We start from the raw sequence: 12,226 nt of genomic DNA on the forward strand, positions 1-12,226 counted from the left end.
GGATTTAATTCCAGCACCGTGTCAGAAATGCGCAACCATTCCTTTTTTATCCGTGGAGTGCTGGCGCCCTCTGTCGGCCAAGCGGAGTTACAACGGCCACAAAACTGAAACACTGCTGGATGTAATCGTATGGTAAACATGCGATATATTATTTTCACAAATCACCTTGGATATTTAAAAGCTTGCTACTATATATATTTTTTTATAGTTTTTACCTATTTATTTCGCATTTTAACCGCTATCCGAATCATTGTGTTGCGGGCCCTTTAATTTTGTTACGTCGCCTTGGTTACAGCCAGGAAGTGTTGTGCGGTAAACAGAAAGCGCGTCTTTACTTGGGGAATTTACCAAAACGTAGCTCTTAAACATTGCCCCAGCTGACCTCCAAGAGCAGACACTACCGTCGTTCAACAAGAGGCAAGTACATTCACACACACACACCTTCTGTACGTCGGTGCAATGCCATTAGCTCACCCTTGTATTAGCCCGGTTGCTAATTTGGTTTGATGTCCATGCAGTCTTCTACAAGCAATGTCGTGAAATCTGCAAAATAAAAAAGCGTGTGTTAATGGGGGTGCATGCGTTGTCACTGGTTACTGCTGTAACGGGAGCGCTGTCCATGGTGCTAGTCTCGTTTCTCTTCAACGCACTAGCGCAGTGAACGGCGCAGAGGTTGTATTTTCACATACAACCCATTTACGCTGGCGATGGCGCTGGTGCCTCTTTACCGCACAAGCATAGTGGACGGGACGAAGGAGGATATATGTGTTGTCACGGGTTACCGCTGTGCTCGGCTGTAACGGGAGCGCTGTCCATGGTGCTGGTCACTGTCTCTTTACCGCACAAGCATAGTGGACGGCACGTTAAAGAGGGTGTATGTGTTGTGCTGGTTACCGCCGCGTTCCGCTGTAACGGGAGCGCTGTGCATGGTGCCGGTGCCTCATTGCTATCAAGTCAAGACAGGAACTGTGTGTTTCAATACTGAGGAGTTCAAACACAAATGCTGAGGAGTTCAAAAACAGTGACAGTGTTTTTGATGTTTTTCTTGAATACATTTTTATTGCATTTTCAGTTTTTAGGGATTATTTATTAATTGTAGCTTGTTAAAGCTAATGTTTTGCATGCCTTATGTTTTTCACTATCTGAGTCTGTAAAATGAACACTTTTCATTTGAATAATTTTAAGTTTTACGACTCGGATGAACTCTAGAGATGTGAGAGTAATATAATAGGCATTGCAACTTGAGCTGAAAAAACTCAATAGTACCTCAAAATAAAATTCAATCTTCAATCGTACCTCAAAATAAGATTCTATCCATCCCCAACTAGGATCAGGATGAGCGAGAGCAGTGACCTCACAGACCATGTGACCTGCACCATCAAGGCTTCTGTGAACCTACAGATCGGCGACACCAAAACAGAGATTTCCCAGTCGGGTGTGTCCGTGGTCGACATCAACCTGCCCTTCGGAAAGACTGTCAATGTAAGTGACCCCTTGCGCCCCTGTTGGCTCTGTTTCTTACACCATACAGGGTACTGATTATTAAATCATTCAAAGATTGCATCAAGGATGCCTACAGGTCAGCTGTTGAGATTTGGGCATCAAACCCAGTTCCTTTAGACTGGAAGCCGATCACCCCAACCACTAGACTGTTCTACACCCCCCTTCTAAAATATGTAATTGAATTTGTTTGATTTCGGGGATCAGGCTGTCTTGACCCATATACCGATTCCCTAAAATGGTTAGATGTGTGTGCCGATTTTCTTTGGCTCCTGCATTATTTATTGGATGACGGTTGTTGCGATCTGGGTTAGCACTGATTAGCTGAGTTCTCTGTAGCCAGCAGCAATCAATCAATTCAACTTTATGCATAAAGCATTTATATTTCATATTCATGCAGCAGTAAAACAAATGCTTAACAAGGGAAACAACACAACAAGAAAAATAAACAAAGTTTAGGGCTTAGAAAATAACAATGCAATTAGATTCACGGAGATGCATTTGAGAGGGAGAGGGAGAAACAGGATAACACTTGATCGGAGGAAAACTTTAAAATATTAAAGCCACACGTACTTGAATGCAGCTGTCCTCATCGTAGGCCATGTTTCATGTTACTGTTCTTAGTTTCCTGAAGTTTCCGTTATACAAGACACAAGTCCCACCATGGTCTAATGGATTTCGGTCACTGACCTACTTTTGCAGCGTTTAGGTCTAATTAAAAATAATTTCCAATGAATTGTTGAACCTAATTAATTCATCTGACTGGATCTTCAAAGGATTATGCCCAGGGCCGGCTTCCGCTCAAAAAATAATAATCTATATTCGGCGGGCCTCGTTAAATGGTAATTAAGCGATTTAACAGACTGGGGGGTTTGAAGGGGTTGGTGCGAGGCTGATATGGACTGCAGGCCTGCTACACTGTGGGTCCTGTTTATCTTCTAATGAGACAGAGCCCCGGGTTACTGAAATTTAACTTTCACATTACCCTGGCCGTCGATGAGTGGGAAGATTCCTTTTTACGATCATATACACACAAAACCATCCAAACTAATTTGAAACAGCCTCGTCATCCAATTCGAGAGGGTGACGACGCTCCCGGTGGGGATTGTGAGTGAGGCGTGGCTCAAGACCCACACTACAGACCTCTGTTCTCTCCTGTGGTCTGCTGCTTAAACACGAACACGCACAGCAGCTTTACAACAACTGTGGCAGAGTTTCTTTATGCAGGCACGGGGTCTCCCTCTGGTACGCCCACAGGAAGGCTGTGGTCAGGATGGTTCAAAGTGAAAGAGGTGCTTGGAGCCTTCACTATTAGACTCCTCAGCTCCCTCATTTGTTCTGTGTCACCATGCAGCTACCGATGTTTACATCTGTACAATGTTTATAGTTATTAAGAATCATATTAATTGATTAATATAATTCCATATAATACCGTTTGATTGGCCGGGTGTTAAGCCAGGCGTGCCTGGTAATGCATTGTTCATTGTAAAAATAGGGTTTGAGTGTGTGATATAATGTGATACTGATACTGTATGTCAGATTATTTAGCCAGTGTTGCATTCCAGAACACTGAATGGTAGAATTTAAATGCTGGATTCCGGTGGTGTACCCCTCGCATGCGGGGAAAAAACAAAGTCCCCAACCATAAAGCTGAAACTTTTCGCAGTTTGCTGACCATTTGGGTAAGTAGCCATTGCTGAGGCTAGCAGGTTCACTGAAACAGATCAGGGGGGTCTTGGGGGCCATGCCCCGAGCCTGCAGAGCCAAAGGGAGCTGTGGGTTTTCACGAGGCTGCTAGGCTGGCAAAAACGTGTGTGTCCTCTTTTCACTCATTACTGGGTAGAATTGCTGATTTCTCGCCATAGGAACATTGCAATAATTGAATATGCAGTGAACCTGAGACAGAGCCCTGAGTGCTTGTCACATGGGGATTAAACTAATGTCTGATAGTAATGGGTGATGCCACAGCGATTTGAGGAAATACTCTGCCATTAAACCCAGTTTTAACTAACGCAGCAATTTCTCTGTGTGCAGAGATTAAGTTTAGCCAGATGGAAAACATCTCCTTGAAGAACTACTAACAGTTCTGTATTCAGATAGAGGACATCACCTTTAAGAACAACTACTGTACTGTGTTTATATATATTGAAGACATCACCTTAAAGAACTAGCACTGTACTGTGTTTATGTATATCGAAGACATCACCTTTAAGAACTACCTCTGTCCTGTATTCAGATCGAGGACGTCACCTTTAAGAACTACTACTGCATTGTGTGTATTCAGATCGAGGACGTCACCTTTAAGAACTACTACTGTATTGTGTGTATTCAGATCGAGGACGTCACCTTTAAGAACTACTACTGTATTGTGTGTATTCAGATCGAGGACGTCACCTTTAAGAACTACTACTGTATTGTGTGTATTCAGATCGAGGGCGTCACCTTTAAGAACTACTACTGTATTGTGTGTATTCAGATCGAGGACGTCACCTTTAAGAACTACTACTGTATTGTGTGTATTCAGATCGAGGACGTCACCTTTAAGAACTACTACTGTATTGTGTGTATTCAGATCGAGGACGTCACCTTTAAGAACTACTACTGTATTGTGTGTATTCAGATCGAGGACGTCACCTTTAAGAACTACTACTGTATTGTGTGTATTCAGATCGAGGACGTCACCTTTAAGAACTACTACTGTATTGTGTGTATTCAGATCGAGGACGTCACCTTTAAGAACTACTACTGTATTGTGTGTATTCAGATCGAGGACGTCACCTTTAAGAACTACTACTGTATTGTGTGTATTCAGATCGAGGACGTCACCTTTAAGAACTACTACTGTATTGTGTGTATTCAGATTGAGGACATCACCTTTAAGAACTACTACTGTGCCTTTGTGAGCGTGCGGGTCCTGAAGCGGACCCGGGGTCAGGAGGCCCAGTGGTCCACGGCCCTCAGGGACCTCCCTCTCATGGAGAACCCCCACACCGAGGCCGGGTCGCAGGACTACTACTCCATCCACCGGGACCAGGTGGGTACACTGAGAGACAGGTAGTCTCTCAGTGACCATACACTACATTCAGGGACCAGGTGGGTACCTGAGGTACAGGTAGACACAGTACACACATACACTACATTCAGGGACCAGGTGGGTACCTGAGGTACAGGTAGACACAGTAAACAGGTACACTACATTCAGGGACCAGGTGGGTACCTGAGGTACAGGTAGACACAGTACACACATACACTACATTCAGGGACCAGGTGGGTACCTGAGGTACAGGTAGACACAGTAAACAGGTACACTACATTCAGGGACCAGGTGGGTACCTGAGGTACAGGTAGACACAGTACACACATACACTACATTCAGGGACCAGGTGGGTACCTGAGGTACAGGTAGACACAGTAAACAGGTACACTACATTCAGGGACCAGGTGGGTACCTGAGGTACAGGTAGACACCCTACACACATACACTACATTCAGGGACCAGGTGGGTACCTGAGGTACAGGTAGACACCGCACACAGGTACACTACACACAGGGAACAGGTGGGTACCTGAGGTACAGGTAGACACAGTCAACAGGTACACTACACAGAGGGACCAGGTGGGTACCTCAGATAGATAATGCAGAACGTTATGCAGCCTATGCTGCTACTATTTATACATGTAATAAACAAGCACGCACACACACACCCACACGCGTACACACACACACACACAAACGATTAAACAATTCTTTAAACATGGCATACTGCTTTGGTTCTTAATTGAATGAATTTGTGTGTGTGTGTGTGTACGTGTGTGTGGGTGTGTGTGTTTATTTCATGTTTAAATACTGATCCGCAGGCTGCATAATGTTCTGTGGATTTTCACATACATTCTTCAATTTAATCTTCTAATGAGCTCAGCAGCCTTGAAGGAAAACACGTTCCTCTGACATGAAAACAGATCCTCCTTCGTCTGAATGCATTAACAGAGATCAGTCTCCAGGGTTTGATGGAGCAGTGCTCTCGGTTGTTGATCCGGTTTCTTGTTATTTCAACCAACGCAGCAGAAGAGTCTGAGGAACAACAGATGAACACCAGATCGACCGATGGAACCTCTCATCCACAGCCCCCCGTTCATTATGCAGCCCCGCTTCTTGACGATGTCACTTCCAGCCTGAAATGTGTTGGGTTCGAACCCCACTGTCCACAGTCTACCTGTACACTTACCCCTGCTACTTATTGACTCATGCGTCATACACTGTGAGCCACTTTGATTCAAATCTTCTCGGGAACACGGAGATACCCTTTGAGTGTTGCTGAAATCCACACGACACATCAATTATGTGCATGAATCTCATCCTAAACCAACCGATCTGTAAACCCACTCCGCTGGGGCTCAGCCAGATGAGAGCGTGTGAAACGGATTCATTCGCCCACATGGAAGAAGTCCAGTGAAGGGAGCATCAAAGCCGTACGCCTCCTCCGCCGAGCGTCGTGTAACAGCTGGAGATCACAGCTGGAGATTCCTGAGAGGTTCTCTCGTCGAGGAAACATCTCACAGCCCTCGCGGCCTCCGAGCTGTCGGTTCTTCTCGGTTGTCTCCCATCTCAAACAGAAGCTCTGTTGGCCGTCTAGAGCGGCAACAACGAGAGCACTATTTTGCTTCGGTTCGGTTTGTGTGCGGGGGTTTTCTAACACACAACGGTTCTGTTTATTATGTGTTCTAAATGCAAATGTGGTGGTCCAGACGGAGAATGGTGTTTTTGATCTTTGTTTGGTTATTTTGGTGGGGGTGTGATCGTTGTTTCCAAGTCAAAGAGAGTTTTAAATTGTCTCGGGCTTCGTGTTGGTGTTTTCATAATCGACACGTCCTCCCCTTTCCGCAGTGTCGCTGTTTGTTACCTGTGGTTTTAGTCTGACATCGTGCCAACCTTTTGTTTCCCTGCACTCCTCCTGAAGACTAGAGGGGGGAGGACGACGCAGAGAAGAGAGACGTCTTTGTTTGTAACATAATAACAGGGTAATTTCAAACGGGATTTGAACTTAATATCAAGCAGAGACTGAGTAAAAAAAAGAACTCAAATAATGTTTTCTCTCACAGGGGTCTGTCTTTGCTGCTTTGTGGAAGGGGGAATGAAAAATGGGTTCTGTAACTGCTGCTGGCCCCACTGCCGAGCTGCTCTGTCTCACTAGCGATTAGATTTAGTGTCAGTTTATCGGCACTGTCTCTGGCACAGTGTTACTGAAGTATCCGCGGTTATCGTTATGGCTTCTTACTGAGATTCTGGCCGAGCAAGAGTCCGTAGTACGGCGTGAATACCAGTAGATCTGTTGAACTACACAGACATCGAGGATGAAACACTGACTGAGTCCATGGCAGGGTTTCACACACCTTGGGGTTGGGACCCGATGTGGGGTTGGCTCGGTGTGACTATGAAGTGCCCTAGACGAAACAGAATGCTTACTGATTTGTTGCCACAAGAAAACTACTGAGTGTGGAGAGATGTGAAGACAGCCACTGGGACATTGATATTACTGGTAGAAGTTGTTTGGTGTGGAAACGATGGGGAAGAAAGCTGATGCACAGAAATGGAAGATGTTTGGGTCACAAGGATTTTGAGAGCTGAAAACTGGGTCTTGGGCAAAGAACTTGGGAATCACGGTGCTATGGAATTACTGTTGTTTATAACCTAAGGGTTGCGACTATTGGGTTGATAGTGGAAGATCATTTAAGATGCGCTTATATCGATCAGATGAAGGAGTCTGATCTAAAGATGGTTTATATTGCCCTAGATGAAGAAGTCTGATCTAAATAGTGTTTCTATTGATCAGATGAAGGAGTCTGATGTAAAGAGTGTTTCTATTGGTCCAGATGGAGGAGTGTAATCTAAGGATTGTTTCTATTGGTCCAGATGAATGAGTCTGATCTGAGGAGGCTTTATACTGGTACGGACGAAGGAGTCTGATCTAAGGAGTGTTTCTATTGGTCCAGATGATGGAGTCTGATCTAAGGAGTGTTTATATTGGTGCAGATGAAGGAGTCTGATCTAAGGAGTGTTTCTATTGGTCCAGATGAAGGAGTCTGATCTAAGGAGTGTTTATATTGGTGCAGATGATGGAGTCTGATCTAAGGAGTGTTTATATTGGTGCAGATGATGGAGTCTGATCTAAGGAGTGTTTCTATTGGTGCAGATGAAGGAGTCTGATCTAAGGAGTGTTTCTATTGGTTCAGATGAAGGAGTCTGCTCTAAGGAGTGTTTCTATTGGTGCAGATGAAGGAGTCTGATCTAAGGAGTGTTTCTATTGGTGCAGATGCTGCTGGTGCCCGACGACGTGGTGTCAGTCAGACTCGTCCTGAGACAGCCCTCCTCAGCCTGGCTGACCTTTAACCTGGAAGACATCAAAATACACCCGCACACCCAACCGGTGAGCTTTGAATTGTCAACATAACCCTGAAGTCTGTGGTTTACATTGATCGCGCAAGAGGAACACCAGTTCAGTGGAGTCATGTTTGCTTCATTTGTAAAGCCCTTCAGTACACCACAGCTAGTTAAAGAAATCCAACTCTTCAGATTGCTTGGCTTATGGACGATTAGATTAGTAACGTTAACTATAAAACCAGTGTGTTTGTCAGCATAATATCATACTAAATGATATCATGCTAATCATACACATTTCATGACTAGATCAAAGTAATGGGCTAGTGATTATTGATTAACAATGAACACCCGATGAACAGTTTGTGACTCTCTCAACAGGCCCCTGTGAAAGAAGTTTCCGATTGGTTGTCGGATTTAACCCTCGTTGACCAACACCTGAATATGGAGGTAACAGGACATTGTGTACAGTTTGTGGTTGTGTGTGTGTGTTTGTTGTGTCCTTGTCTATTTGTGTTAAGATAAGGTGCACTTTATAAATCACAGAAAATTAATGTTGTTGTAACAATTGAGATACAGCCCAGAAAAAAAAAGTTCTTAAATAAAGAAGATTTGGAAAGAAAAAATATATATAAACGTTAAACAGAAATATTTCAAATTCCCAAAAATGCACAGGAAGTAAATGTAGATATGGCTCCTAGCCATATGACTGTATCCGCACCATTTGCGTCCCAAGCACCACCTTACGTACAAATCGAATAAGATAAAATAAGGTTTACTTTATTTTACTCTTTGCATGATCTCTCTTGTTTGGTTTGCTGCTCGTACACCTGCTGCCTTCCTCTGGGGACTAGTGTGGTGGTACCATCCGACCGTCTGACCGTCTGTGTCCGTCCGTCCTCAGGGCCTCCCGGACCCCCACGCCGTGTCGTCCAGCATCCAACAGATGTGGGCGTTGACCGAGGTGATGCAGACCAATCAGACCACCGCGTCCATCGGCCGCTTCGACGTGAGTCACGTGACGTGCGCGGCTGACGCTGATCGATCACCCAGCGTGCACCTGTCTCTGACCAGGGAGCATGTGTTGTGGGGACACAGAGTTTACCGTCACCTTCCAGGCACTGGGGCTGTTGAATCCATTAGGTTATGGAGATGTCATCAATATGTGGGCGGTTAAGCCCTTTGAGACTGTACCTGTGATTACAGTCTCAAAGGGCTCCATTGTGTACTTAAGGAGCACAATGGAAGCAGGGCTTTGGGCATTATGCCGCGTTTCCACTGCAGGGTGCGTTACGGTTCGGTACGCAAAGGTGCGGTACGGATTGCGTTTCCACCGCCAAAAGTGGGCGTGACCCGGACTGAGCCGTACACGTTTTGCCCTCGTTTTCAGTACTCCTCCGTTGGGGTACTGAAAACGAGACGAGACGCCTGAAAGGGTACCGGAAAATTCGAGCTACACACCCCCTCCGTTGATTGGTCGACAGAATCGTCACTTCCGGGCGACGTGGGGATAAAAACAAACAAACAGTAGCCTCGAGGTATTATTCTTTACAATGAACATGTCGCGTAAAACGCGTTTACATAGCTGCCGCGGCGATCGACATCCGGCCTACCATAAAGGGTACTGTCGGCGGTGGAAACGCGACCTCGGAACTGAGCTGGGCTATACCGCCGGACTGAGGCGAACCGAATCATACCGCACCCTGCAGTGGAAACGCGGCACAATTGTTGATTGTTGTTCAATAAAGTTTTCAATCAATCAATCAAAGGGTTATGCAAAAAAAATTCAATTTTATTTTATTTTGGTAAATGTATCTCTGAGTGACATTCAATATGGATTTCATACACTGGTTCAACCATTGGATTAGCACATCTGCAGCACCACGCCCCAAGCTAATGATGTCAGAGAAATCGCCCGTCAGATCAGAACTTTTTCGTTTTAAAGGTCACAAATTCTTCTCTGGTTAATTCCTGACACGGCAGTCTCCTTAACATTTCGCCGACATCCAGGAGACCCCTTCCTGCATGGGTCAGATCCTAAACTAGCAGATGTTTGCACGAACTTCATCCCATGTGGATGTGGGCGGAATGTGGCTCGGGAGGAAGAGCGGGTCAGCAGGTAACTGGAAGGTTGCTAGTTTGATCCCCGGCTCCTCCGAGCTGAGTGTCGAGGTGTCCCTGAGCGAGACGCCTCACCCTGACTGCTGCTGACGAGCCGGCTGTCGCCCTGCGTGGCTGACTCCGCCGTCGGCGTGTGAATGTGTGCATGAATGGGTAAATGTGTGGCAGTATTATAAACAGGCCCGCCGCTCCCTATACGCAGAGTACGCAGAGTACGCAGAGTACGCAGAGTATGCAGAGTATGCAGAGTACGCAGAGTACGCAGAGTACGCAGAGTACGCAGAGTACGCAGAGTACGCAGAGTACGCAGAGTACGCAGAGTGCGCAGGGCACCAGGTACCTGAGGGGGGCACCAAAAATTAAGGTTTGTAAAAAAAAAAAAAATACATTAATGAATCAAAAAAATATGTAAATTAGTTATGAAGAGGCCCACCGTTGTTTGTTCTCAATTGTATAACCTATCACTCAATTTCGGCAAATTAGATGTTTTTACCTAATATATGAAAAGGGGCTCCCCCCCCCCGCTCGCGTAGGGCACGGAAACGGCCAGCAGCGGCCCTGATTATAAAGCGCTTTGAGTGGCCACTGGTTCGAAAAATGCTGTCCGTTTACCATCTCAGCATGAATCCATGCTGAGACATCCTCTGTGTGTGTTGTCACGTAACAGGTGGACGGATGCTACGACATCAACCTGCTCTGCCTGACCTGAGGCCGGTGGTCGTACGGAGGCTGGCCGGAGCCAGGATGAAGGGCTGTCGGAGAGACTGAGCCATGCATGTCCTTGTGTCACACGTACTGTACACAGCCAGGGGGAGGAACAGACAATGACCAAATGTGGTCTTGCTCCGTCACAAAGTGAGGTTATAGGAACTGAACTGTCCAATTCTGGCCGATCACATGACCCTGGCCCTCAGCCAATAACAGACACTCCTTACATTTTATTTTGTGTATCATTAGAGAAACCGAAACGTCTTTGGAGAGAAATACAATCATACAATGTGAAATATTCAACACATGGAATTATATAATGGATATCATCAAACATTGTTCAGTATTGTGACGTACATGTATAACGTAAGGTTAAGAAATATATAATACTAGTGCATTAATACTAATATTGCACTATCTAACACATTTAATATACGTTAACACTATAAATAACAGAGAAGTGAATATTGCATTGGTCATGCTTCTGAGATTGTAATAACTGCAGGGGGTTCGTTGTCCATCGTTGGGGCCGGTTGGTCAAGTGTTAAGGATCTAACTCCCTGCCTACCTGCTTTTTATGAGCTGAACACTCACAGACTAAATAGTAATAGCTGCATGGGGGTTTTAAATGTCTCGTAACATCGCTGGCCAGAGGGCACTGAGAACTCTGCGGAGGGCTATTCAGAGATTAGAATCAGAGTTCTCAGAGGCTCTGAGCTCTCTCTGGGACTGTGAGGGCATCCACACCATCTTGAGCCTGTCTGTGTTAATTTGCACCGAGTGTACCAGATCACCAGCATTGAGAAACTGCTGAGAAGATACCATTATATTCAGATTCTTGTTTAGCATTTTCTTAGCATATCGCAGCTAATCAAAATGCTTGTTCAACTAATGTTTATATATATATGTATTTAAACACAAATAAAGTCCTAATAATTTATTGATAGTTTATTGAAGGTCTACCCTAATCAATCCCTGATGGGGCATATAAGAAAGTATTACATGAGTAAAACTGAAACTCTCAGTTTAAGTGTCTTTTCATCTGAATATCGCCGTGTATACCAGCCACCACCACCAGGGGGCAGTAAAGACTATTACAAAAAATAAGACGGATGAGAGCAGAACTATTTTGTTCGTTATTAGTTTCCTCTTTTTTTATTTTTGACAGCTCTGTGCCTTTCATGTATTCTCATTTGTCGGCCGTGTCTAAATAAATGATAGCGCTGGTATGCCGTAGAGTGCATGACTGAGCAGCTCATTAATATTGAATGTTGAAGGATTCATATGGGGATGGCTTTGCTCTACTTAAGTAGCATGTGCTATTTTTATTAGCCTGAACTTCCCTCCTTCATCCTTCCTTCTTCAGGTGGCAATGTGTGCTTTTGTGGGTATAGTGGAGCACCACGGTGTGAAAGGTGGGAAAGGTGGGACCACTTAAAGGTGCAGTAGCTATTTAGTAGGGAAAGAGTGAGGGAGAGAGAGAGAGAGAGGGAGAGAGAGAGAGAGAGAGGGAGAGGGAGAG

General features: G+C 45.1%; 1 protein-coding gene across 1 annotated transcript; it reads left to right on the forward strand.

Moving 5' to 3' along the window:
- Window positions 1–259: 259 nt before the first annotated feature.
- nicn1 (nicolin 1) lies at window positions 260–11,222 on the forward strand. The gene is made up of 7 exons (XM_060069706.1): window positions 260–417; window positions 1,329–1,482; window positions 4,361–4,534; window positions 7,811–7,924; window positions 8,257–8,325; window positions 8,780–8,884; window positions 10,664–11,222. Exons 2-7 carry the CDS (start codon window positions 1,336–1,338, stop codon window positions 10,703–10,705), a joined length of 651 nt encoding a protein of 216 aa, XP_059925689.1. The 5' UTR covers window positions 260–417; window positions 1,329–1,335; the 3' UTR covers window positions 10,706–11,222.
- Window positions 11,223–12,226: the final 1,004 nt, after the last annotated feature.

This window comes from Gadus macrocephalus, chromosome 13 (assembly GCF_031168955.1).
Source record: "Gadus macrocephalus chromosome 13, ASM3116895v1".
Classification (NCBI taxonomy): Eukaryota; Metazoa; Chordata; class Actinopteri; order Gadiformes; family Gadidae; genus Gadus; species Gadus macrocephalus.

Coding starts and splice junctions, on each gene's coding strand:
- nicn1 (XM_060069706.1), top strand. CDS start 1,336: ATGAGCGAGAGCAGTGACCTCACAGACCATGTGACCTGCACCATCAAG. Junction 1,483..4,360: donor CCTTCGGAAAGACTGTCAAT/GTAAGTGACCCC, acceptor GTGTGTATTCAG/ATTGAGGACATCACCTTTAA. Junction 8,885..10,663: donor CGTCCATCGGCCGCTTCGAC/GTGAGTCACGTG, acceptor GTCACGTAACAG/GTGGACGGATGCTACGACAT.